The sequence below is a fragment of the Cyprinus carpio genome, chromosome A3 (assembly GCF_018340385.1).
Source record: "Cyprinus carpio isolate SPL01 chromosome A3, ASM1834038v1, whole genome shotgun sequence".
In the NCBI taxonomy this organism is placed as follows: Eukaryota; Metazoa; Chordata; class Actinopteri; order Cypriniformes; family Cyprinidae; genus Cyprinus; species Cyprinus carpio.
Window position 1 is genome coordinate 2525617 of NC_056574.1, and position 27390 is coordinate 2553006.

General features: G+C 42.6%; 2 protein-coding genes across 2 annotated transcripts in view; both read right to left on the reverse strand.

The window, feature by feature from the left end:
- The window catches only part of LOC109076009 (serine protease 27-like), a 536122-nt gene that overhangs the window by 482460 nt on the left and 26272 nt on the right, over nucleotides 1-27390 (reverse strand). The gene's annotated exons all lie outside the window — the stretch shown is intronic.
- LOC109075853 lies at nucleotides 25369-26811 on the reverse strand. The gene is made up of 4 exons (XM_042733780.1): nucleotides 26751-26811; nucleotides 26312-26632; nucleotides 25905-26207; nucleotides 25369-25764 (listed from the first exon to the last, which is right to left on the reverse strand). Exons 1-4 carry the CDS (start codon nucleotides 26809-26811, stop codon nucleotides 25472-25474), a joined length of 978 nt encoding a protein of 325 aa, XP_042589714.1. The 3' UTR covers nucleotides 25369-25471.

Genomic DNA, 27390 nt, shown 5'->3' on the forward strand with positions numbered 1-27390 from the left:
GAACGGGTTATTGCTTATGTGAGCAGGAGCCTCCATCTGGCGGAACGGAACGATTCCAATTACAGTTCCTTTAAGATCGAGCTGCTGGCCATGAAGTGGGCCATGTGTGAGAAGTTTAAAGATTACCTGTGGGGAGCCACGGACTCATGAGGAAACAGGTAGGAAGACCGCTTTGCGGCCTTTATCTGTTGTTGTATCCGTGATATCTGTGTTTGATAATAAGTTCAACCCCCGCTGTTCTAGTTCTGCAGTTGCCGAGGTGCCGCATGAGCTTGATGCTTGGGGTGATGGCGATGAGCCCGAGTGTTCAGAGAGTGAGAGAACGGAATTAATCCCCCTTTTTCTCTCACTCTCTTCCCAGGACCGCGCGCGCTCAGCAGAAGAGTGCCTCGTGAGTCAGGTGGTTAGTCAAATCTGATTCCCGCTCCAGAAGATACTTTCGGCTGCGGATGGATGATGCATACTCTACAGCAGCCTCTGGCTCTCGAGCTCCCAGGCACACAAGCTGTAGATATAAGCTATGGGTTAAGGGGCGAGTTTACTACTATAAAATCCTCGATGCTCTACTCCCTCCCTGGAACGTGTTTCTCAAGTTTATTAAACAACATGAGAGACACTGATTTTAGGACGTTAAGTCGTGCACTATGGTTTTTGGCGCTTAGAGCAACCAAGGATTAGTTTGCCCGACTAATTACTATTTCTCCGCTGCTGCATTGAGCTGAAACAAATAAGTGGAAGAATTCACGTGCTTCAGAATATGTTTTATAGCAAGCTATAACGGTGAGTAGGTGGTTAAAATTCCCCTTTCTCCCTAACGTTACCTGCTGCGCTGTACTAATGCAGACACGTTCATTTGATTTGGCGCTTACGCTTCCAACTCTTGTTCCTGTACTGTTTTTAGACGCAGACTCTGAGGAGTCCTGCACAGGTGTTGTTGTGCACTATGGTCTTGGTGCTTCATGCTACCGAGCGTTGTTCTGCCGGAGTAATATAATATTTCTTTCAGCTCTGCTGCTGCATTAAGCTGAAACAAGTGGCAAGCTTTTTTAACATTAATGCTATAATGTCTCAGGTTGTAGAGTTGAGCAGATGGGTTTTCCTTTCTCTCTCTATCTACTTCTGCACTGCACTAATGCAGGCATGTGCATTGAATTGGTGCTTACACTTCCAGCTCTTATTTCGTGTACTGCTTCTAGGCGCACACTCTAAGAGTTCTGCAGCCGATGTTTGTCATGAATTATGGTCTTGGTGCTTCTTGCTACCAAGCATTAGTCTACCCGGCTGTTAATTTTTCTTTCAGCTCCGCTGATGCTTTGAGCTGGAACAAATCAATGGGTGAGCTCACGTCTGAGTAAATTCCTATGGCAAGCTGTTTTTACAAAAAAAAACCTAAGGCCATAGTGACTCGGGCTGCAGAGTGAGCAGGGTTTTTCTTGTCTCTACTCCTGCACTGCATTAATTAATGCACGTACATTGGTTTGGCACTTACGCTTCCAACTCTAGTTCATGTGACAGTTTTTATCACGGACTCCACAGCTGACATTTGCAGTGCACTTTGTTTTTGGCGCTTCACGCTACCAAACATTAGTCTGTCCAGCTAATAATATTTCTTCAGCTCCAGTGCTGTTTGAGCAGGAACAAATAGTGGACTCTGTGCTATGAGCTGGCTCTGTGGAGTTTTGCAACACACATTTGTTGCGCAACATGTTTTTTGGCACTCCAGGCTACCAACACTATTTGCATAACTAATTATTCTTCTCATCCCAGCTGAGCTACTTTGTGAACAAGTTCACATGTAAGAGCATCTCTTATGGCAAGCTATTAATGCTCACCATGGTCAGCCTACTTCATGTGATTGATGTGGCGCTTTTGCTACCAACACTCGCTTCACATGAATGGCCACATTATGTACTACAGCATACATTATTGTGCACTAGAGATGCTGGGTGCTTCATGCTACCAAGCAGTGGTTTGCATGATTAATTACTCTTGTTCTTTTCAGCTCCGCTGTTGCATTGAGCTGGAACTGTGTATAAATGTGGGCAACCTACAAGTTTTTTGCCTTTATCAGCTGTTCAGCCGCATGTTGCGTTTCGGACTGATTTTACCGTTCTCCTCACTTTAGCTTTGGAGATGGAGAGGATAGCCCTAAATCCATTGGTGCAGGGCCTATGTTGACATCCAAGTCCCTACTCTGTGGTTGGTGCTGGCATGCCTGATTTTAGTATCCATTCCTGTTTCAGAGGTTTTTCCCATAACTCAGGTGTCTCGGGGCCTCATGAGGGAGGATCAGGCTGTCGTATGGTTACACCATCCAGCTTATTTGGGTTGATTGATTTCTGCATCCAGATCATCAAGAGACACAGGAAGTTCCTCAGGTTTGCTTTTTGAATAAAGCTTGCCAATACTTTGTTCCATTGAACTGTCCTTGAACGCCAATTGAGTGGCTGTCACATTAGGTCAAGGACTGACAACATGGCTGTGGTCTCTTACATTGGGCAGAGAGGATTACGCTCTCGCCCCCTGTCAGGTTGGTGAGACATGTTCTTTGGACGCAGACCAGGTTCCTGTCGATCAGAGCAGTTCATGTCCCAGGTCACCTGAACCTCTAAAGGTGCGTGCGCTTTTTACGAGAGCAATGGCTTCTTCTCAGGCTCTCTTTAAAGAGCCTTTGATGGGAGATGTTTGTGCTGTGGCAGGTTAGTCCTCTCCTAGCACTTTCATCAAGTTCTACTTGTCTGGATGTGAGGATGGCTCTTGGCTCCCGGGTCTTTTCCGCTTGAGCAGACTCTTTTCTTGGTCTTTCAGCTATCTTCGGTACGTCAGGCGTTATGGTATATCGTTCCCAAAGCGATGACGTCATCGCAGCATTGAAGTGAACCTATGAAAGGGAACATCTCGGTTATGTATGTAACCTTGGTTCCCTGAATAGGGAATGAGATAATGCGATTCTGGCCATTCCGTACCTTCGATAGTGCTTCTTTCGTCATAGTGTAAAATCTGATTAAATAACGCACAGCATGCATACATGAGCATACGTGATGCATGCTCGGGGCGGTGCTAATCGCTTTTGGCCAATAAATTGGTGTGATGGTATAAGGGCTTCAGACATTCATCACACTGGAGGTGTTCCCAAAGCGATGACGTCATCCCTATTCAGGGAACCAAGGTTACAAACGTAACCGAGATGTTTACTACAAATCCCATGGTTAAACTATGGTTAGTGTATATGTGTTACCATGATGGAGTTTAGTATCTGTGTGAATGGCACTGTGCACCTTCTCTATATAAATACTTCCCTCCTTAGCTTGAGGAAGAGCTGTGTGTGATGACCTTTGATTCATCATGTGACTTTCAGAAAGAGCTTTATTGCCAAATATACTTTAGGGATCTTATCTATTCACAAACAGCTTGCAACACTCCAAAAGGAAGGAAAACTTAAAATTGCATCATATGACACCCTCTATAAAAACATTAAGAGTCATCTCTTAATTGGTGTAACAGAGTGACAGAGACGTGAGGCGAGCAGATCCATCTGCGAGCTTTTATTAATAAACAAGGTCTTAACACAGGCAGGGTCGAAACAGTAGCAAACAGGTATGCCACGGGCAAACCACAAGAGTAGTCCTAGGGCAAGCGTGGGTCTTTAATCGGCAAACAACATCCAGGGGGCTTGACAAAAGGGGTAATCCATGAACATAAGCAATAGTCCAAGCGAGGAGCAAACACAGTCCGAAATGGCAAGGCAAATGGGTAAATCCAGGAAAAACAGGCAAGAATCAGAAACCAGGAAATCAGGAAACAGAACGAGACTAGACTAAGAAAATAACTGAACTAAGAACTAGACCAGGAACTGGCTCCGTAAAGTTGCTATCGGCTAAACAGTGATAAACGCAACTAAGCATTTATTGGGGAAGTTGTGGCCTAATGGTTAGAGAGTTTGACTCCTAACCCTAAGGTTGTGGGTTCGAGTCTCGGGCTGGCAATACCACGACTGAGGTGCCCTTGCTCTGCTCTGGGTGTGTGTTCACTGCTGTGTGTGTGCACTTTGGATGGGTTAAATGCAGAGCATGAATTCTGAGTATGGGTCACCATACTTGGTTGTATGTCATGTCACTTTCACTTTTTTCAGTTTTTAATACTCTGCAGTTTGGGCAGGGACTGACTGGATCTTAAATAGACAGGATAAGGATGTAAAGAGGAGGGAGGAGCTAATCAATTACAATTACAAACTAACCAGATGGGCAAAGGAACAAGAGAACACAAAAACAGTGGGGAAACTTCAAAATAAGAGTCCACAAAAACCAAGAGAGGGGAACATAGACTGAAATCATGACAGGTAGCATGTTCTTGCATTTTTTACACTTTGCTATGAGCATGAATAGAGATAGATAGATAGATATGAAAAGACAAATTTTATTCTATTATTGTATTAATCTCTATTTCCTCCGGCTGATGCGCGTCCTTCCTCCCTGCAGAATAATTCAACACAAAAGCATTTACTGAGCTCTCATGAGTGCAGATTGTTCCAGATAAATGTGAATCATCTGAAAAACTCACCAGCTCTTCTTGCACAGATGATCTGAAGAAGAATCACAGTAGGAGCAGCAAACACTGCAAACTCAACAATAATCACAATCCCTGCAGGAAAGATGGACAGATGAACAGAATCAAGACTTTGTGAAAGAAATCAAAGGTATAAAATGATGATCAGTTCTTCAGATTGACTGTTTCAGCATTAATGAACTGATTAACCTCTGAATAATGATCCAGCAGAACTACAGACTTCAGTTTCTCCTGGATCTGTGATCATGTCTGTTAGTTCAGTTCAAACATAATTAACAGAAACAAAACATCTTAATACTTAAGCTTCACATCACAAAAATGATAAATATGTACCAGACCTGTGTGAACTATATTAATAAATGAAAATGTCTCAGTTACATATGTGACAGAAATAGAAACAGAAATAGATTGCAGGGTATTGTTAAAGTCTGAGGTAAGATTGTTGGCACCACTTTAAATGATCTGAAGACTTGTAGAAGGTCAGGACTTTGAAGAAGATTTATGAATGATCCCAGACATCCCTTGCAGAATGTTTTTAAGTTTCTTCCTTCTACTCGCAGATATTATTTGCCTTTATGTAGGACCAATAGATTAAAAATAAATAAATAAATTATACCAGCTGCCATCAGTTTTTTAAATTACAAATAATTTATGTATATTATGTATATATATTAAACGGAAGTTAATTTATGTATATTATGTATATATATTAACGGAAGTCACTGTTTTTTGTCTGTGTGTTGTGGTGTTTGTTTGTTGATTGTATATGGTTTACTGCTGGCTGTGAAATAAATTGCTCTCTGGGGTTAATAAAGTTGACCTTGACCCTTGTCCCTTGACCCTAACCTAAGTTCTAAATAGGGAACGAGAGGCTGCGTCGCTGCCGCTATGAGAATCACCCCCACTGCTCCAGGTGTGTGTGTGTGTGTGTGTGTGAGAGAGAGAGAGAGAGAGAGAGAGAGAGAGAGAGAGAGGGAGAGAGAGAGAGAGAGAGAGAGAGAGAGAGAGAGAGAGAGAGAGAGTGTGTGTGTGTGTGTGTGTGTGTGTGTGTGTGTGCGCGCGTGCATGTGTGTGTGTCCTTCTGCTGACCAGCTTTTTGAAGATGCTGATTTTCATTTTCCAGCAGGATTTGGCACCTGCCCACACTGCCAAAAGCACCAAAAGTTGGTTAAATGACCATGGTGTTGGTGTGCTTGACTGGCCAGCAAACTCACCAGACCTGAACCCCAGAGAGAATCTATGGGGTATTGTCAAGAGGAAAATGAGAAACAAGAGACCAAACAATGCAGATGAGCTAAAGGCTACTGTCAAAGAAACCTGGGCTTCCATATCACCTCAGCAGTGCCACAAACTGATCACCTCCATGCCACGCCGAATTGAGGCAGTAATTAAAGCAAAAGGAGCCCCTACCAAGTACTGAGTACATGTACAGTAAATGAACATACTTTCCAGAAGGCCAACTAATCACTAAAAATTTTTTTTTTGGTCTTATGAAGTATTCTAATTTGTTGAGATAGTGAATTGGTGGGTTTTTGTTAAATGAGAGCCAAAATCATCACAATTAAAAGAACCAAAGACTTAGACTACTGTCTGTGTGCACAGAATTTATTTAATACACAAGTTTCACAACTTTTCCACGACATTCTAATTTATTGAGATGCACCTGTGTGTATATATATATATATAATATATATATATATCTATATCATATATATATATATATATACTATATATATATACCCTAAATTCATAATCACTAAATATATGAAGAGTTTGGTTCCAAAAAAATGTATTAATTTGAGTAAAAATTTGTTTTCTTTACCAAGAAATTCGCAAGATGAAAACCAATATTTTCTGTTTCAAACTTTCACATAGCATCTTTTGGTTATAATGACATTAAAAATTCAAATCCAGATTTTGATGTTCAAAAATTTATTATAAAATTGTATATTTTTTCCCCTAAAATGCAATAAATCTATGATAGTTTTTTTTTTTTTTGCAAAATGCAATTAATCCATTCAATCAATATGAAAGTTATTTCTTATTGAAACTGTTGAAAATACACATCACAGTAAGTTGATCCACATATGACAGCCTCTGAACTTGGTCAATACTAATCTTGTATACAGACACTGGACTAAAAATACATTCATCAGTCATCGCTCGCAAAATGAATTCAACAGGCCATCTTGTTAATGCTTTAAATTAATTACAACAATAAAAGAAAATTTCATCATGAACAAGAACATGAACAACATCACATTAAACCACAGAAATTCCAAAATGATATTTCCCGTACATTCAACTTCCAAAAGTGCATTCATCTTTATCATGTTACATTCATTTAATTGACCAGTGCTATGTGCTGTATTAACAAAAACATAAATGGCATTAATAAAAACACCAACACTGACAAGCTACACAATATTGCGTTCATAATCAAATGCGATCCATCTGATGAACATGATATGGTGTATAGCTTGTCGGTGATCTGCGGCTCTGTGTATTAATTGCCGCTCCAATCTTAAGCACATGATGGAGATTTACTATTGATCACAGAACCGGCTTTACTGACGAGATGCGTGTGACAAAACGGAACTTTTTTTAAAAATGCCGTTTATCGCGTTTTGGAACCAAACTCTTCATATATACAGGTGCATCTCAATAAATTAGAATGTCGTGGAAAAGTTAATTTGTTTCAGTAATTCAACTCAAATTGTGAAACTCATGTATTAAATAAATTCAATGCACACAGTAGGGCTGAACAATTAATTGCATTTGTGATATTATTGCGATGTGAAAAAAAAAATTACATTTTTCAATCGCAGAGGCTGCGATTAAACTCGGTCACGTGACATGTGAGAATAAAGAGGTGTGTTCGACTGGACTTGAAGATCGATTGGTGTATGACATCAAAGTACGGCGAGAGAAAGCAAAAGTAGACATCAGGCTTGTTTGAGATGCGCCTTGCCTCGCCTGAAATGTAGGCAAGAGTAGGCGACTGCAGTAAGGGGAGGGGTCAAAAAAGACCTTTGAAGTCGGACACTTCCTGAATCTTTCTGTTTTGTTGACTGCAAACCTCAGCAATGGAGGAGATCTTAGGCTTGTTTGAGATGAGCAAAATCTGCGCAGAACCGATCACCGGTGATCACCGCGAGATACATGCCGGTTAGAAAAGTGTCAGAGTTACGTCCGCCTTGCTCTGATGTCATGCTGACGTGTGCCAAAAAAAACTCTCGCGATGGCGAGGCGGCTGTGTCGGATTGAGCAGTCGAGCGCAGTTGCTCTCCACCGACTGCGCTATTCTAAAGCATGATGGGAAACGACTGAGTGACGACACAGCTTCATGCTCATTGGCTGAGAATGTCAGCTGATACATTTTCTCTTTATTCTAAGAATTAGATTGCCCATTTATTTATTTATATTTACATGCGAACTAAACAAAAACAAAACACGCCTAGTGAAGTTAAGAATTAGGACATGCGTTTATTTTAATTTTTCTCTTAATTAGAATTCTTCCTTGTTGTAATTTTCACTTTATTCTATTGTATGTTTGTGTGAATTAATAAATCAATCCATTAAAAATATACATGCACACACATATCTAAATGGACTGTTTTGGATCTTTATGTGGTTTTATCTGAGAAGTGTCAGGGTCTGGCTTAAAACAAGGGAAGAAATTCTGAAGAATGTTTGCTACAAAACAGCTTTGACTTGCATAGTATGGAAAAATACTATGGACATGAAATGGTGACAGAAACCTGCTTGTTTGCAAACATTCTTCTAAATTTCCTCCTTTGTGTTCAGCAGAACAAAGTATTGATGCACATGATGACAAAACAGTGGTATTTCGATTACATTTACTTCGTCTGCGATAAAAAAGGCGAACGCGATCTCCTCCATTGCTGACATTTGCAGGCGACAAAACAGCGAGATTCAGGATTCGCAGACGCAGTGGATGTAATCGAAATACCACTGTTTTGTCATCATGTGCATCAATTCCTTATACCGCCCCATACCTATTCTGATTGGTTTGATTGTCTTTCATAGACATACATGATAAGAAATGTGTGTGTAGTTGGAGTAGGACAGAGTATGTTGATTAAAAAGCTAAAAATGCTGTGCAGTTTTATAAAGACTTCATTATAATCCACAGAAGAAAGAAAAAAATTAGTTTGTCTGTTATTCTTGTTTTTTGTGTGATTGTTTTTTTGTTTTATTATGATTTTTTTTATGATAACAGACAAACAACCCACTACATTTAGTAAATTAATTGGGTTTATTATCCACAGTGGGAGGATCAGGCCTTTAGATAGAAAAAATAATTATGAATTAAATAATTTTTGAAAATTTGATTATTTCATATCATCAGAGTATGAGAAAGGAAATGAAAAGGATGTATCAGTATTGTTTTAATTTATATAACATGACATATTGTTACATATAATAATCTGTAATACAGTTGATAAATGACACTGCAATAATGTGTCTGTGTGCAATTTCAATTTTTATGAAACTTGAATTTTCTTTACTATATTGCAATTTTCCTCCCCTTTATTTCAGGAAAATATGCTGCTCCTCATTGTTGTAAAGTGAAGAAATCGAGAAACTTTTATTTCTATGATGATTCTGAAAGGACATACTTGTAATCTGTTGCTATAGTAACGAACGCAATTTCATGATCATCATGCTCTTATTTTAGTGCAGTTGTGTCACAGCCATTGCAGTCAAATATTGAGATAAACTTTATAAAGTATTATCTATTTATATTAAATTAATATATTAAATTGGTATCTTCTCCGATACCCATTTTAAGACCATTATTGAGCCGATTCTTTTCAATCAGCTGGAATGATTCTGGACATTCTACAAACCCGATTCCAAAAAAGTTGGGACACTGTACAAATTGTGAATAAAAACAGAATGAAATGATGTGGAAGTTTCAAATTATAATATTTTATTCAGAATACAACATAGATGACATATTAAATGTTTAAACTGCGAAAATGTATCATTTTAAGGGAAAAATAAGTTGATTTTAAATTTCATGGCATCAACACATCTCAAAAAAGTTGGGACAAGGCCATGTTTACCACTGTGTGGCATCCCCTCTTCTTTTTATAACAGTCTGGGGACTGAGGAGACAAGTTGCTCAAGTTTAGGAATAGGAATGTTGTCCCATTCTTGTCTAATACAGGCTTCTAGTTGCTCAGCTGTCTTAGGTCTTCTTTGTCGCATCTTCCTCTTTATGATGCACCAAATGTTTTCTATGGTGAAAGATCTGGACTGCAGGCTGGCCATTTCAGTACCCGGATCCTTCTTCTACGCAGCCATGATGTTGTAATTGATGCAGTATGTGGTCTGGCATTGTCATGTTGGAAAATGCAAGGTCTTCCCTGAAAGAGACGACGTCTGGATGGGAGCATATGTTGTTCTAGAACTTGGATATACCTTTCAGCATTGATGGTGCCTTTCCAGATGTGTAAGCTGCCCATGCCACACATACTCATGCAACCCCCATACCATCAGAGATGCAGGCTTCTGAACTGAGCGCTGATAACAACTTGGGTTGTCCTTGTCCTCTTTAGTCCGGATGACATGGCGTCCCAGTTTTCTAAAAAGAACTTCAAATTTTGATTCGTCTGACCACAGAACAGTTTTCCACTTTGCCACAGTCCATTTTAAATGAGCCTTGGCCCAGAGAAAACGCCTGCGCTTCTGGATCATGTTTAGATATGGCTTCTTTTTTGACCTATAGAGTTTTAGCCGGAAACGGCGAATGGCACGGTGGATTGTGTTCACCGACAATGTTTTCTGGAAGTATTCCTGAGCCCATGTTGTGATTTCCATTACAGTAGCATTCCTGTATGTGATGCAGTGCCGTCTAAGGGCCCGAAGATCTTGGGCATTCAGTATGGTTTTCCGGGCTTGACCCTTACGCACAGAGATTGTTCCAGATTCTCTGAATCTTTGGATGATATTATGCACTGTAGATGATGATAACTTCAAGCTCTTTGCAATTTTTATCTGAGAAACTCCTTTCTGATATTGCTCCACTATTTTTCGCCACAGCATTGGGGGTTTTGGTGATCCTCTGCCCATCTTGACTTCTGAGAGACACTGCCACTCTGAGAGGCTCTTTTATACCCAATCATGTTGCCAGTTGACCTAATAAGTTGCAAATTGGTCCTCCAGCTGTTCCTTATATGTACATTTAACTTTTCCGGCCTCTTATTGCTGCCTGTCCCAACTTTTCTGGAATGTGTAGCTCTCATGAAATCCAAAATGAGCCAACATTTGGCATGACATTTCAAAATGTCTCAATTTCAACATTTGATATGTTATCTATATTCTATTGTGAATAAAATATAAGTTTATGAGATTTGTAAATTATTCCATTCCTTCTTTACTCACAATTTGTACAGTGTCCCAACTTTTTTGGAATCGGGTTTGTAAGTTTAACCTGGCATAATGCATTAAAACGGTGTTTTTAAAAGACTAAACTCAGTAAACACATTATTAATAAAGTATTATATTCACAGACAAGCAGATGAGTTCAGAATAAGAATGCAATGCGTTTAATCACGCGTTAAGCGTTTTCCTCCCATAGAAAACCATTAGACTAAAAGGAAAATGCTTAGCGTGGCGTAATGCATTAAAACGTGTTTTAAAAAGCTGACCTAACTCAGTAAACATTTTTAATAAAGCATTCTATTTACAGACAAGCAGGTTATGGGAGGAAAATGCTTAACACCTAATTAATCGCGTTGCGTTGTATTCTGGGCTCATATCTGCTTGTCTGTGAATATAATGCTTTATTAATAATTTGTTTACTGTGTTTGGTCATTTTAAAACACCGTTTTAATGCATAAGTCCACGTACTATCACGTTAAATGCTGTTGAATGTCCCAATGATTAATTTGTGAATTTGACTGGTCCAGATTAAACTTGCAGTAAACATCTGTTGATTCAATTATAGTGAGTCAAGTTAGCAATAAACAATTGCATTATAGTAAAGGCTTTGTAAAACTGCACAGCATTTTTAGCTTTTTAATCAACATACTCTGTCCTACATCAACTACACGCACATTTCTTATCATGTATGTCTATGAAAGACGATCAAACCAATCAGAGTAGGTATGGGGCTGGGCTGCACGTGCAACCCCGCCCCAGGTGCAGCCCCGCCTCGATCTGCAGGCTGCAGCCGGGTGTACTTGGAAAAACTCACCAGCTCTTGGCACGCTATGCGCTGAAATGTTTGAAAGTGTATATATATGAATGAACTACTTCAAAACGGCACATTGAAATTACTCAAGCAGTGTTACGGTGCATTTCATTACTGAAGACTTCGTCCTTAAAATAATATAATAAGTTAATATATTTATTTTAAGTCTTTCTAAACCAGTGGTTCTCAAAGTGTGGGGTGCACGGGCCATCAGCAGAAAAAGAAAATATATAAAACAGTAAACAGCCAAGAACGTAACTTAGAATGGGAGATGGAACGGTGTGTGAAAGGGAAGAGAAAAGCCATAGATGAAGACGCACAGTACCAGGCAGATGCTGGTCATTCAAAAGCTAAATGCAGAAAATATGACGAGGCATATCTTGCCCTCGGCTTCACTCACTGTGTCTATACCGGACGATACAGTTGTCGTGTCGCGCCACAACAGCTCTACTGTAAACTGGACGTGACAAAGCGACCATTGCAAATCATTTAACTTTGTGTCAGTACGCCATAAATAGAACAATGCATCAGTTTAAGGTTGGGTTTTGTCGTGCCGCGCCGCATCCAGTGTAGACAGCGTCACTAATTGGTTTTACTGTATTTTGCCGCGCCGCATCCAGTGTAGACAGCGTCACTAATTGGTTTTACTGTATTTTGCCGCGCCGCATCCAGTGTAGACAGCGTCACTGATTATAATGTGTTCTACTATGTTTTGCCGCTCATGCCCGGTGTAGACACGGTGTTTAATGTCGTTGGTGAGGAGGAAAGCCTGTGTTTGTCCTATGCCTTAGCGGACAGCATGAGAACCACAATAAATAAATAAATAAATAACAGAGAGTTAAATAATAATAATAATAATAATAATAATAACAATAATAATAATAAATATAGCTGCAAGCAGCAATTACCGGGGTTCAAGCACTTTAAGGCCTTTCTTGGCCAACCTTGATGTATGGCTGACAGTTAAAAACATCCAAAATGGAGAATAGGCTCACAGACACACAACATACATACACACACACTGAAATGAAATTATTAAACTAACATATTAATACTCTATAAGCATATTCACATAGACACACATACACACAAAGACACACACATACACAGATATACATGCACACACATTTTGTTGCAGATATAGATATTTGAAGTAAGTGATAGGTGATACAAAACTTTTTGCAAGTCTTCTCTTTTTAAGAGTTTAGATGTCATTTTCAGTTTTCACTCTAATCATAATCTGACAAAATTGTAAAAACAGATGTGTTTGTATGAACACAATTGTTAACTTTGTGTCACGACACGCACACAGACAGGTAGATCCAAAAGCAGTATGTTTATTGGGGTGATCCAAAATCAGAAGACATCCAGGCAAAGGTCAAAATCCAGGTAATCCGTCCAAAACAAGAAACATAGACAACATCCAGAAACACGAGAAACCAGGGAACCAGGAAAACACAGGGTGACATTCAACAAGGACTCCGTGACAATGACAGAACAACCGGGGTATTTATACACAGGGAAATGACAATGCTAACGGGGAATTGGCTGAGTGCAATGATTGATAACCACGGACAGCTGAGTGCAATGAGCGGTGATGAAACAGACAAGACTATGGGAAATGCAGTTCTAAAGTGGGGTGAAGATAAGGGGAAGTGAGACCTCTAGTGGCCACCCAGGGAGACACAGAACAGACACCGTGACACTACCCCCCCTCTAAGGAGCAGCTTCCAGATGCTCCTCAGAACCAAATAAACACAAAACAAAGAGACCAGGAGGGAGGTGAACTGGTGGAGGCAGAACAGGGGGAGGGATGGCGGGCCAGGCCCGTGTAGGGGAACTGGGACCGGCAGCGATGGCTCCCCTGGTAGCCCAGGTGGCTCGGTCAGGTCAGGGGGCCATGGTGGGCCCGAAAGTTCAGGGGACCACGAGGGACCAGGCAGTTCAGGTGGCCACGGTGGACCCGAAAGTTCAGGGGGGCCACGAGGGGCCAGGCAGTTCAGGTGGCCACGGTGGATCAGTCCATTCTCGTTGTGCAGACGGCCAGGGAGGAATTCGCCATTTGAGTGACCCGAACGGAACCAGCCAATCGGGGAGCCAGTAAGGAGCAGGCTGTGGCGATGGCCCGGTCACGGCATTGGGAACGGCATCGGGAACGGCCTCAGACAAGGGCACCGCCTCGGGAACGGCCTTGGACACGGGTATCGCCTCCGGAAAACCTCTCGGGCCCCGCATCGGCCTCCGGAACAGCATCGGGCACCGCCTCGGGAATGGCCTCAGGAACGGCATCGGACAAGGACACCGCCTTGGGAACGACCTCGGCATCGGGCACCGCCTCGGGAACGGTCTCAGGAACGGCCTCAGGAATGGCCTCAGGAACGGCATTGGACAAGGACCCCGCCTCGGGAACGACCTCGGCATCGGGCACCGCCTCGGGAATGGCCTCGGGAACGGCATCGGACAAGGACACCGCCTCGGGAACGACCTCGGCATCGGGCACCGCCTCGGGAACGGTCTCAGGAACGGCCTTAGGAATGGCATCGGACAAGGACACCGCCTCGGGAACGACCTCGGCATCGGGCACCGCCTTGGGAACGGTCTCAGGAACGGCCTCGGGAATGGCATCGGACCAGGACACCGCCTCGGGAACGACCTGGGCATCGGGCACCGCCTCGGGAATGGCCTCAGGAACGGCATCGGACAAGGACACCGCCTCGGGAACGACCTCGGCATCGGGCACCGCCTCGGGAATGGCCTTAGGAACGGCATCGGACAAGGACACCGCCTCGGGAACGACCTCGGCATCGGGCACCGCCTTGGGAACGGTCTCAGGAACGGTCTCAGGAACGGCCTCAGGAACGGCATCTCTCACCGCCTCAGCATCGGGAACAACAGGGGCACCGCCTCGACCTCCGGAACAGCCTCGGTCTCGGGCATTACATCGGGAACCGTTCTCTGGCACCGTCCCTGGCACGGCATCGGGCACCGCCCCGGCCTCGGGCACCGCCTCGGCCTCGGGCACCGCCTCGGCCTCGGGAACCGCCTCGGCCTCGGGAACCGCCTCGACCACCTTCTCGGGCACCGCCTCGGTCATTGCATCGGGGACCGCCTCGGGAACCGCATCGGGCACCGCCTCGGCCTCGGGCACCGCCTCGGGCACCGCCTCGGCATCGGGCACCGCCTCGGTCATTGCATCGGAGACCGCCTCGGGAACCGCATCGGGCACCGCCTCGGCCTCGGCACCGCACCGCCTCGGGTACCGCCTCGGCATCGGGCACCGCATCGGGCACCGCCTCGGCAACGGGCACCGCCTCGGCATCGGGCACCGCCTCGGCATCGGGAACAACATCGGGCACCGCCTCGGCATCGGACATTGCATCGGGAACCGCCTCGGCCACCGCATCAGGCACCGCCTCGGCATCGGGCACCGCCTCGGCATCGGGCACCGCCTCGGCATCGGGCACCGCCTCGACATCGGGCACCGCCTCGGGCTCCGCCTCGGCATCGGACATTGCATCGGGAACCGCCTCGACCACCGCATCAGGCACCGCCTCGCCTCGGGCACCGCCTCGGGCACCGCCTCGGGCACCGCCTCGGCATCGGGCACCGCCTCGGCATCGGGCACCGCCTCGGGCACCGCCTCGGCAACGGGCACCGCCTCGGCATCGGGCACCGCCTCGGGCACCGCCTCGGCATCGGACATTGCATCGGGAACCGCCTCGCCACCGCATCGGCACCGCCTCGGCATCGGGCACGGCCTCGGCATCGGGCACCGCCTCGGCACCGCCTCAGCATCGGGCACCGCTTCGGCATCGGGCACCGCTTCGGCATCGGGCACAGCCTCGGCATCGGGCACCGCCTCGGCATCGGGCACCGCCTCGGCATCGGGCACCGCCTCGGGCACCGCCTCGGCATCGGACATTGCATCGGGAACCGCCTCGACCACCGCATCAGGCACCGTCTCGGCATCGGGCACCGCCTCGGGGCACCGCCTCGGGCACCGCCTCGGCATCGGACACCGCCTCGGCATCGGACATTGCATCGGGACCGCCTCGGCCACCGCATCAGGCACCGCTTCGGGCACCGCCTCGGCATCAGGCACCGCCTCGGGAACCTCAGGCACGTCCACCTGGACGACAGCGGCCTGCTCGGGAACGTCCTCCTGGGCGGCAGCGGCCCGCTCTGGAACGTCCTCCTGGACGGCAGCGGCCCGCTCTGGAACGTCCTCCTGGACGGCAGCGGCCCGCTCTGGAACGTCCTCCTGGACGGCAGCGGCCCGCTCTGGAACGTCCTCTTGGACGGCAGCGGCCTGCTCGAGACCCCCCTCCGGGCTTTGAGGAACGGCTGACGCCTGTCTCCTCCTCCTCCGCCCTCTATGATGGCGAGCCGGTGGCTCCTCGACGGAAGATTCAGGCGTTGAGTCAACCATCCTGTGCTGTGGTGCTGGGCTGGCGGCCATCTTGTGCTGTGGCGCTGGGCTGGCGGCCATCTTGTGCTGTGGCGCTGGGCTGGCGGCCATCTTGTGCTGTGGCGCTGGGCTGGCGGCCATCTTGTGCTGTGGCGCAGGGCTGGCGGCCATCTTGTGCTGTGGCGCTGGCTCAGCAGACGTGACGTGAACACTCCTGGGAACCTCTGGGATCTTGTTCAACCTGGAGAAGTAATTCAAAAATGTCTCCGTGGCCATCTTGGACAGTGGCGCTGGGCTGGCGGCCGTCTGGCCTCGTGGCGTGGGACTGGTGACGACCTTGTGCTGTGGCGCTGAGCTGGCGTCCATCTTGCCTCGTGGGGCTGGCCCTGGCAGTGGCATCATGGGCAGTGGCGCCACCATGGCGGACCTGCGCTTCTTCTCCCCTCTCCGTCCGCCATGGTGAGACAGTGGCTCTGATCCATCCCACACGAGCCCCGGATCGAAGGGGGGCCATGGTTGAGAGCGATGCTGAGCCTCCTCACGACCACTCACTCCTCTGCGACCTCCCCGGGTCCCACGAAAAATGACCAGGCGGGTTCCCTCAAACTCCATCCTTCTCTCCCGCTCGATGGCTGGGGGAGAAAACCCCAAAAAACATACCGCTGGATCTAGGCGTGACGGAGTCCTTCTGTCACGACACGCACACAGACAGGTAGATCCAAAAGCAGTATGTTTATTGGGGTGATCCAAAATCAGAAGACATCCAGGCAAAGGTCAAAATCCAGGTAATCCGTCCAAAACAAGAAACATAGACAACATCCAGAAACACGAGAAACCAGGGAACCAGGAAAACACAGGGTGACATTCAACAAGGACTCCGTGACAATGACAGAACAACCGGGGTATTTATACACAGGGAAATGACAATGCTAACGGGGAATTGGCTGAGTGCAATGATTGATAACCACGGACAGCTGAGTGCAATGAGCAGTGATGAAACAGACAAGACTATGGGAAATGCAGTTCTAAAGTGGGGTGACGATAAGGGGAAGTGAGACCTCTAGTGGCCACCCAGGGAGACACAGAACAGACACCGTGACACTTTGACGCAATGAGATTTAAAATGTTATAACTGTGATTTTATAATGTTTAAGCATGAATCCATCAAACCTTTGAACAGTACTTTTTAGGTTAGCTGAATGAGCCCATTAGTGGTCTTCCGCTGCCATCTAGTGGTTATAAATTGCAATTTCTCATACATCACTGTGTTTAACCTTTATAAATATTAGATTGTTATTTTTTGCCCAATCTCTCTTAAATTTTGCATGCTTGTTTAGAATGAAATTATGCATTATTTTACACAGTCTTGAGAATTTGTGGGCTTTCTTTTTGTATTAATAGGCCTTTGGGTACACTACTTAAAGAACATATTATAAAATGACCAGTTTATAGTTGTCCAAATGCAAATGTTCAACATTTTTGATAATTATTGACCTAGATAGTCTAGAGAATTGTACTGCAGTGGTTTTATTGATCTTCAGCCAAAATTCTTGGACTAGTTTACAAAAGTAGTTTTTTTTTTTTTTAAATCTTGAATATTTAATTAACATTTTTATTGACAACATTGGTCCCAGAGGCAAAGTTGTTCAGAATGAGGAGATCTATCATATGATATGAAGATCTAGTGTTTGTGTGAATATATGAGCGTTTTCAATCTATTTGAGGCCATTTACCATATAAATCTTGAGTTTTTGAGGCCTTTTTAACTGTTATAGCACCACCTGTGGTCCGATCTCTATGAAACTTTGCAAAATTATTAAGAGTCATCTCAGAAATGTTTTCAACAAGTTTCGTAAAGTTTTGAGTTTTCGTTTAGGTTTTATAGGCTTTTGGGTATTATAGCCACACCCCTTTTAAAAATTAACCTGTTATAGCTAACCAATGGACAAAATTCAATTTTTGTTTTTTGATAATTATTGATCTAGAGAGTCCTGAGAATATTACTGCAGTGGTTTAATTGAGATTAAGCAAAAAACCTAGGACGAATTTGCAAAAGTAGGTTTTTAATTCATTTGTGAATATTTAATGAATGATTTGATTGACAGCATTAGTCCCAGAGGCAAAATTGTTCAGAATGAGGAGATCTATCATATGATATAAAGTTCCAGTATTTGAGTAAATATATGTACATGTTCTATAATTTCAGGTCATTTTCTATTGAAATCTTGTGTTTTTGAGTCCCTTTTTACTGTTATAGCGCCACCTATGGTCCGATCACCATGAAACTTTATATGCTTCCTAAGAGTCATCTGAGATATTTTTTCACCAAGTTTCGTAAAGTTTTGAGTTTTCGTTTAGGTTTTATAGGCTTTTGGGTATATTTGGCCACACCCCTTTAATAAATGACATAGTTACAAGTAACCGAAGGACAAATTTCAACATTTTTTTGATAATTATTGATCTAGAGTGTCCAAAGAATGTTACTGCAGTGGTTTGGTTCTGATCGGGTAAAAAACCTAGGACTAGTTCGTAAAAGTATGTTTTTAACATATTTGTAAATAATTAATGACCGATTTGACTGACAGTCATGGTTCTTGAGGCAAAGTTGTGCATTATGAGGAGATCTATCAAATAATATGCATATTGTGTTGATTTGTGAAACACCCCGTGATTACTGAGCCATAAAACTCATTAGCGCCAACTAGTGGCTGATTTCTTTCAAAATTCTTACAGACCTTTAGGGCCATGAGTTGAACAGGCCCACCGAGTTTCGTTCCGATCGTCCTCCGTTAAACTTGTCAAATAGGTGCTCAAATTTCATTGGCCAATGGTGGCCATGTTTTTTTTAGATACGCAAATGTCCTCACAGATACTTGTGCCATTTTGGACAAAGACACTGTATACGAAATTTCAGGTCGATCGGTCCAACGATTTCCCAGTTACAGTTTTTTCAATCTTATAGCGCCACCAAGTGGCAAATCTGCGCCTTTTGCGTAAAATTGGTCCTCGACTTACGAACGTTTTGATGCCCCATTGTGACAGTGAGTTGAAAGTTCAACTTTTTTTTTTTTTTGATAATAATTCATAAACAGTGTCCAGGGAATATTTCAGTAGTGGTTTAGTTCTGGTCGGGCGAAAATCCTTGGACTAGTTCGCAAAATTATCTTTATTAATTAATCTTGAATATTTAATTAAGAGTTTTATTGAGAACATTGTTCCCAGAGGCAAAGTTGTTCAGAATGAGGAGATCTATCATATGATATGAAGATCTAGTGTTTTTGTGAATATATTTATTCACAAAAAATAATTCATATATTTATTTATTCAATTTATTTCTGTTATAATTGAAATATTGTGTTTTTGGAGACTTTATTTACTGGTATAGCGCCACCTATGGTCTGATATCCATGAAACTTTGCATGCATGTTAAGAGTCATCGGACACATGTTTTCACTGTTTCGTAAAGTTTTGAGTTTTTGTTTATATTTTATAGGCATTTGGGTATATTTTGGCCATGCCCCTTCTCTAAATGACAGCGTTACAAGTAACCAAAGGACAAATTCAACATTTTTTTTATTAATTATTAATCTAGAGCGTCCAGAGAATTGCACTGCAGTGGTTTGATCGAGATTGAGCAAAAAACCTAGGACTAGTTCGCAAAAGTATGTTTTTAACATAATTGAGAATATTTAATGAATAATTTGATTGACAGCAATGCTTCTTGAGACAAAGTTGCTTGTTATGAGGAGATCTATCGAATGATATGTATATTTTGTTGATGTGTGAAAAATTGTACAATATACAATCGTTTACGTACTTGAAAAATGCAATTTCTCCCCAGTATACGTGAATGTCCTCATAGATACTTGTGCCCCTTCAGACAAAGACACTGCATACCAATTTTCAAGTCGATCGGAATAACGGTTGCCTAGTTATAACCATTTATAAGGTTTTTTTGGTCTTATAGCACCCCCAAGTGGCAAAGAAGCGCAATTTTTTTTTTGTTTGACCAAAGATTGAGCTTATACACATGTGTACCAAGTTTGGTGAAGATATCTCATTTCGTTCATAAGTTATAGCCTTTTGTATAAAATTGGTCCTTGACTTTCAAACGTTTTGGGGCCCTATTGCGACAGTGAGTTGAAATTTCAACCTTTTTTTGATAATTATTGATATTCAGTGTCCAGAGAATATTTCTGCAGTGGTTTGATTCCGATCGGGCGAAAAACCTAGGACTAATTCGCAAAAGTAGGTTTCGGATATAACTCAATTTTGCGGAAAAACCAAGCGTCGTAGAGAAAAAAAGTTGAGTGTGCACTTTTGTTCACACTGACCCAAGGATCGCAAGGATGTAAAGTTTTTGAGTCTATGACAAACGGTCTACAAGCTACGGCCAAAATCATCTATTTTTTTTGTTTTTTTGCGCCGTAGCGCCCCCGTTAGGCCGATTGTGACAAAACTTTGTCAACCTGTCCCCAAATTGAGCTCTACGATCTGGCCAAGTTTCAAGTCTCTAGGCATTACGGTTTGGTCTGCACAATCAGTTTTACGGCGGAAAAAAATAATAATAATAATAAAAATCTTAACAATTACAAGATGGTTTCAGCACTGCGTGCTTGAACCCCTAATAAAAATCTTAACAGTTTCAAGAGGGTTTCAGCACTGCGTGCTTGAACCCCTAATAATAGTTATTCTCTCTATGCTATTTTTCAATGTTTCAAGTCATACAGGTGTTTTTTCCTTGTAGGGTTTTTTTTTTTTTTTTTTTATTAAAAAAGCACTAATTGTTCATAATATTTAGTGAAATTATTTGGCACGACCAAAACATTTGAGAACCACTGGTCTAAAGTTAACAGGCAGTGCTTAAAAAGTGCAGTCCACATGTTTACATATGTTTATTACAGTGACTTTGAATTACCTAAAATAGTGTGGTAAAGCAACAGATTTGTTTCTATATTTCTGCAATCTTCAGTTTGTGTGATTTGTATATTAATGTTTACACTAGGCTTATTTGTCAGTGCTTTATGCTGTCATAATTATTACATGCTTACAAGGTTGGAAGTTCAACAAATCAGTCAATATACTACTGTGATTGTAGTTGTTTAATAAAAATGTCATTCATATCAATTCATCCATCACCTAATTTCATCGTAACAGGCCTGGCCTACAGAAAATAACATTTATGTTTAATCTATCTAATAATCTATCTTGTGTTGGTCATACTATACAATGATTTTAGCTCGTCTTTAGTGAATAATACAGAACATAAAGAGCTTTAAAAATAATCGCATATTAAATGATTGTGATGATTTTGGCTCACATTTAACAAAAACCCACCAATTCACCACCAACCCACCAATTCTCAACAAATAAGAATATGGTGACATGCCAATCAGCTAATCAACTCAAAATACCTGCAAAGGCTTCCTGAGCCTTCAAAATAGTCTCTCAGTTTGGTTCACTAGGCTACACAATCAAGGGGAAGACTGCTGATCTGACAGTTGTCCAGAAGACAATCATTGACACCCTTCACAAGGAGGGTAAGCCACAAACATTCATTGCCAAAGAAGCTGGCTGTTCACAGAGTGCTGTATCCAAGCATGTTAACAGAAAGTTGAGTGGAAGGAAAAAGTGTGGAAGAAAAAGATGCACAAGCAATCGAGAGAACCGCAGCCTTATGAGGATTGTCAAGCAAAATCGATTCAAGAATTTGAGTGAACTTCACAAGGAATGGACTGAGGCTGGGGTCAAGGCATCAAGAGCCACCACACACAGACGTGTCAAGGAATTTGGCTACAGTTGTCGTATTCCTCTTGTTAAGCCACTCCTGAACCACAGACAATGTCAGAGGCGTCTTACCTGGGCTAAGGAGAAGAAGAACTGGACTGTTGCTCTGGAGAAGCTCATGGTCCAAGTTGCTTGAAGTCCAGTGTTAAGTTTCCACAGTCTGTGATGATTTGGGGTGCAATGTCATCTGCTGGTGTTGGTCCATTGTGTTTTTTGAAAACCAAAATCACTGCAACTGTTTACCAAGAAGGTAGGTAGGACAGTGTTCAGGAAGGAAGGGTCCAGGTAAGGGGCGGAGTCCGGCTGCCGCACTCGCTCCCCTCTCTGGTCCAGGGCACGAGGGGCAGTGGCTTCTTCCAGCGGCTGAATCCTTCTCGTTGCCCTCGGCGCTTGAAAGGATTAAACGGCCCAGCATCCTGGCCTGACGGCCGTGTAACAGGTGCGGTCTCCATCCGGACCACGAGTCCAGCAGATCAAATCTCTGGTGGCGCGGGAGTCCCTCCACGCACCCTTCCTGGACCCATGAGGACACCAGCGTTCATGCATGGGGAAGAGACCGGTCTCCCGAGGAGAGGCACGCTCGGCATTTAAACAGCGGCGGGGATGAGGCTCCATTTGCGTCAGGTGTGCCTCATCACAAGCCGCCAGCCCTGGATATTTCAGCGCCCCTCCTCTCTCACACACCCACTCCTGTTGGAAGCCTGGTGAAGGGCGGCGATTAAGGGACGGGGTGACGATGATAATTAGGGGGGAGGCAGCTGATCCCCGTCATCAGGCCACCGCCCACATGGGAGTGCTACCTTCCTCAACCAGGCTCCAAATGGTCCGAGTGGACAGGGTGGGGATTCCTCTCCCGGCAGTCCTCCCTCTTGCGCCGCACCGTCTCCGTCGTTCCTCCGTCCCAGTCCGGATTTTCGAATACTTTTGCGAGCGCGAGGGGATGACGTCATTGTGTGTTGCCCAACTGTGCTGTCTAGGTTCTGCCATGCCGCATTCTCCACCAGTGTGGCGGGAGGAGCAAACAACAGACAGAGTGGGTGTGGCGTCAGGCCTCGGAGAGGCTTTTATTAACAGAAAAGTAACAAAAACAGGGAATAAAGTTTCCAAAGGAGAAGAGTGTTCAAAATAAATAGGGAATCTGGTGTCCTCGTTGTGCTGCAGGGTTCGTGTAGGTGGGGTAGTGTTCAGGAAGGAAGGGTCCAGGTAAGGGTCTGGTCTCCTGAGGAGAGGCGCCTCATCACACGCCGCCAGCCCTGGATATTTCAGTGCCCCTCCTCTCTCACACACCCACTCCTGTCTGGAGCCTGGTGAAGGGCGGCGATTAAGGGATGTGGTGATGATGATAATTAGCAGTGGTGGTCAGTAACAGAGTAGCTTTACTTCATTACTGTACTTAAGTACATTTTTCAAGTATCTGTACTTTACTGGAGTAGTTTTATTTTGAGTAACTTTTACTTTTACTTCACTACATTCCAAAGCATAAGATCTTCACTATTTTCATAAAACATATCGTTACTCCTTATAATATATCACGTTCTCCGAGATGCAGAAGCGGTGTCTGACTAATGAACTAACTGATTCTTTTCAATGAACCTTTTAAATCGGATCGCAAAACGCACCAAAAGATTATTTTACGAATTAGAATGATCCGATTGCAGCTGTTCTCGAGTCGATAACTCACTGATTCAAATGAACCGGTTAGTGCGAGTCTCCAGTAAACTGAATTCACAATTAAGAACCGGGAGTTCTTGTGAGAGAGCGTGCGTCTTATGCTGTTAAAAGTAAGTTATTAATGTCAAAATTTAGGAATAATTATTGTAACTGAAAATCATATTTATGTCAAAACTGTCAGTTGTTTGTGAACTAAATCTGCTGTAAAGAATTACCTATTTAAGCCCACTGAAATAATTGAATGCAGACGATGAAGAAGAATCATTAATAGTCTCTTTTTTTTGTTTTAGGTTAAAAAATAAAATAAAATAACCTTAAACTAACACAGATAAAATAACTCATGCACGTTCAAATTCCCCGCTGCCGTAATGTTAACAGTTTTATTAAAATGCTACGCATGCCCTATGTGACGTCTGTTTTTCTATTGTTTATCAACAGTATACATTTTTATATTGTTTGGATTAACTAGCTGAGTAGACAGATATGAATGTTTATTCATAACCATACTGAAAATAAGTATATATTGTTAGCTGATGCTAACTTTCTAGCTAACAAGCTTGCTGGTGCTAAATTGAGGTAATTTTTTAAAATAAAGTCCAAATATTTGTATTCAACCACCTAACCATTAGATAGATTACATGTTGGGGAAAAGAAAGGATGTGATGTTCAGAACATGGTAACTACAGTAATTATCAAAGGGGGAAGTGATGGCCTCTGGGGGCATTAGTCCAGGGGTGTTTTTACACCACAGACAAGGTTTGAGAAGGAAAAAATCATTATGAAAATATAGGCTAATTATATTTTACTTAAAATGTTCTTCCTAACTTCAGGCCTTATTCTCATGTCATATATAACTGTGATGTTCTGCAAAACAACAAACTTTAAAACACTTTTTTCTTCCTGGTGAAAATCAGATGGTCAGATCTGTTTTCTCTCAGGCACATCGCAGTGTAAGTTACACAGTGAACATTACTACATCACTCTCGTCAACGTAGTCCATATCAACAACAGAAATATATCTCGACTCCATATAGTGGTTATTTTGGGAAAATCCCAGGTATTTTGAGCAGTCAGATTATAAAAAATATGTGCTAATATATAAAATTAAATTTAGTAGCCTATATAAAATTGCAAAATATATCTTACTGTACTTTTTTACTTAAGTACATAAAAAATAGAGTACTTTTGTACTTTCACTTGTTTCACAGCAGCTTCTCAAGAGTGTCAGATTCAAATTCTGCTGTAAAGCAGCTCTAACAAGTCAACAGTGTCAATGTTTACAGAGCTCAAGTCAGTTCAGTGTTGATTCAGTTCAATAACTGTGTAAATTCATCAGTTGTACATGCATACTGTATACAGAGTGAATATATATGTGTGTGTGTGTGTGTGTGTGTGTGTGTGTGTGTGTGACAAACTCCTCCACTGCACTCTGAACAAGCAGAACACACACAAGAGAGGAGTGTTTTACATTCTTCACATATGTGTGTAGTTTGATGTGTGTGTGTGTGTGTGCGGCTAATTACTTTATGTTTGTGTGCAGAGTTACTAGGCAAAAATACAACTTTTAGAAGAGTTAAAATAGTTTTGAAATAATTGTTTGCTTTTGCAAGAAGTGTGTGATGTTTTGCATGTTGTGTGTGTGTGACAGCTGAGCTACTTTTTTGGAAACATTTAAAAATGCTGTGGTGTCTTTTTTCTCTATGACTATGAACACAAACTTCTTTACTTTACTTTTACTGTAGTATTTTGTTAGTTATCTCCTGACACAATCTCACTGTACACACAAAATCAAAGTGTCTGACAGCATCAGTGTGTTAATGTCTGTCACACTCTTCTGAGCTCAGAATAAACCAGCAAATAAACCGTTTCTCAAACTGATAGTGAACAGTTAGTGATTCTGTACTGCATCTCTTAATGTCTTCAGAGAGGAATTCATTATATCTAGAGACTGATTTAAGAAGAAAACAGTATCTGAGAGCTGCTGTAAAGCACTGGTGTGAGGAAGACACTGATGATGTACCTTTAGTTGTGTGTGTGTTTGTAGTTGAGGGTTCCTGAGAGTTTGTGCTGTTGACTGGAATCACTGATGTTGTTGAATCAGATTGAGCTGTGAAAGATCAATATTAGTTCAGCTTAGATTATGACAACTGTAGGTTATGACAATCACATTTTAATAACACAAGATAACTTTAGCATTAGTATTATGTTAGCACATCTAACAGACTGATTGATGAGATGTTTTCTCACCTGAACTCTTGACAGTGTATGTGACTGAGGTCTTGACTTGATCTCTCTGAGTAACTTCACATCTCCACTCTCTGTTGTGATCTTCATTCAGGAGTGTTGTATTCAGAGTGATGATACAGTGATCTGATGAGAATAATATCTGATATCTGGAGTGTGATCTCGTCAGTTTAACACCAGCCTGATTCACCCAGAACAGCTGAATTCTCTTAGAACTGATCCAATCATCACAAGAGACTCCATCATTTGAAAACAACTGACAGGAGAGAGTCACAGAGAGACCTGCACTGATCTCAGTCTGTGAGACTGAAACACACAATAACACACACATCACACACTCTTCAATCATCAGGAGAGTTTAAACCAAGAATTTGCCCTTTTTTAAATTGACCATATAATCATAAAATTACCATGAAGAACATGCAGATAAACTCGAGCATCAGTTCCTTGTTCTCCATTCACATATTGTCTGCAAGTGTAAGATCCATAATCTTTTTTTGTGATGTTCCTGATGTTCAGAGAGCAGTCAGACCCCAGACTCAGTCTCTCATGTCTCTCTGTGTCTTTCTTCTTTATCCCTAAATCAATCAGTTCAACTGTTTCTGAATCTCTGAATCTGTTATTATAGAGCCATGCAGTTGAGTTACAGTCATGAAGAGTATTATTGCAGGGCAGACGGACATTTTCACCAGAACTGATGAACACATGAGTATCATTCACTCCGCTGGAACCTGAAACACAAGAACATCTGATCATTATGTTATAAATTAATAAATGAAGTTTTATTGTATGCAGATGTACACTGAACTCTTTCACAGGAGTTTAAAGAGCGTGTAGAAGTGTGTTTACCTGTGAGAAGTGAAGAGAGAAAGATCAGTCCCAGCAGACACACACGACACTCATCAGACATTTTCTCTTTCTCTCAGTCTTCCTCTTCATTATATGATGTCAACTCTTTCTTTAAATATAGCCACCCTTCCTGTGCTTCTTCACTTCCTCTGATCTACAGACTGAGTCATATTCTGATAGAGCTGTATTTAGTCACTCAATTCGGTGCATAATGAAGACGTGCTGCTTCACATTTATCTGTAAATATTGATGAAATATTTGATTTATCCTATAGAAGACATACATATATATATATATATATATTTCATAATATCCAAATATATATATATTTGGATATTATGAAAGCTCATGTGTAATGTATGTGCCTCTGGAACCTGGCCATATGCTTATTGGACGATGAGTGATAACGAAACTACAAGAATAGTAGCCTTAAAAGAGACCATTTCAGATTAACTGCTTACATCTTGGCTTTGCTGCCTTTCTGCAATAAAGTCTAATTTTGACTTCTGGAACTCAGTGTCTTGACTGATTCTTCTGTGAGCGAGCCGAGTTTCTCTACAACAATATCCACTCGAATTCAAGAAGATTTCACTACTAATATGTCTCTTGTTTTGGAAGATTTCACTACTAATATGTCTCT

Bases quoted from the DNA above. Each gene is read 5' to 3' on its own strand.
- LOC109075853 (XM_042733780.1), bottom strand. From the start codon at position 26,811: ATGTCTGATGAGTGTCGTGTGTGTCTGCTGGGACTGATCTTTCTCTCT. The intron at 26,208-26,311 runs GTAATTTTATGA...TGTGTGTTTCAG, and splicing joins TTATCTGCATGTTCTTCATG to TCTCACAGACTGAGATCAGT. The intron at 25,765-25,904 runs GTGAGAAAACAT...GATCTTTCACAG, and splicing joins ATACACTGTCAAGAGTTCAG to CTCAATCTGATTCAACAACA.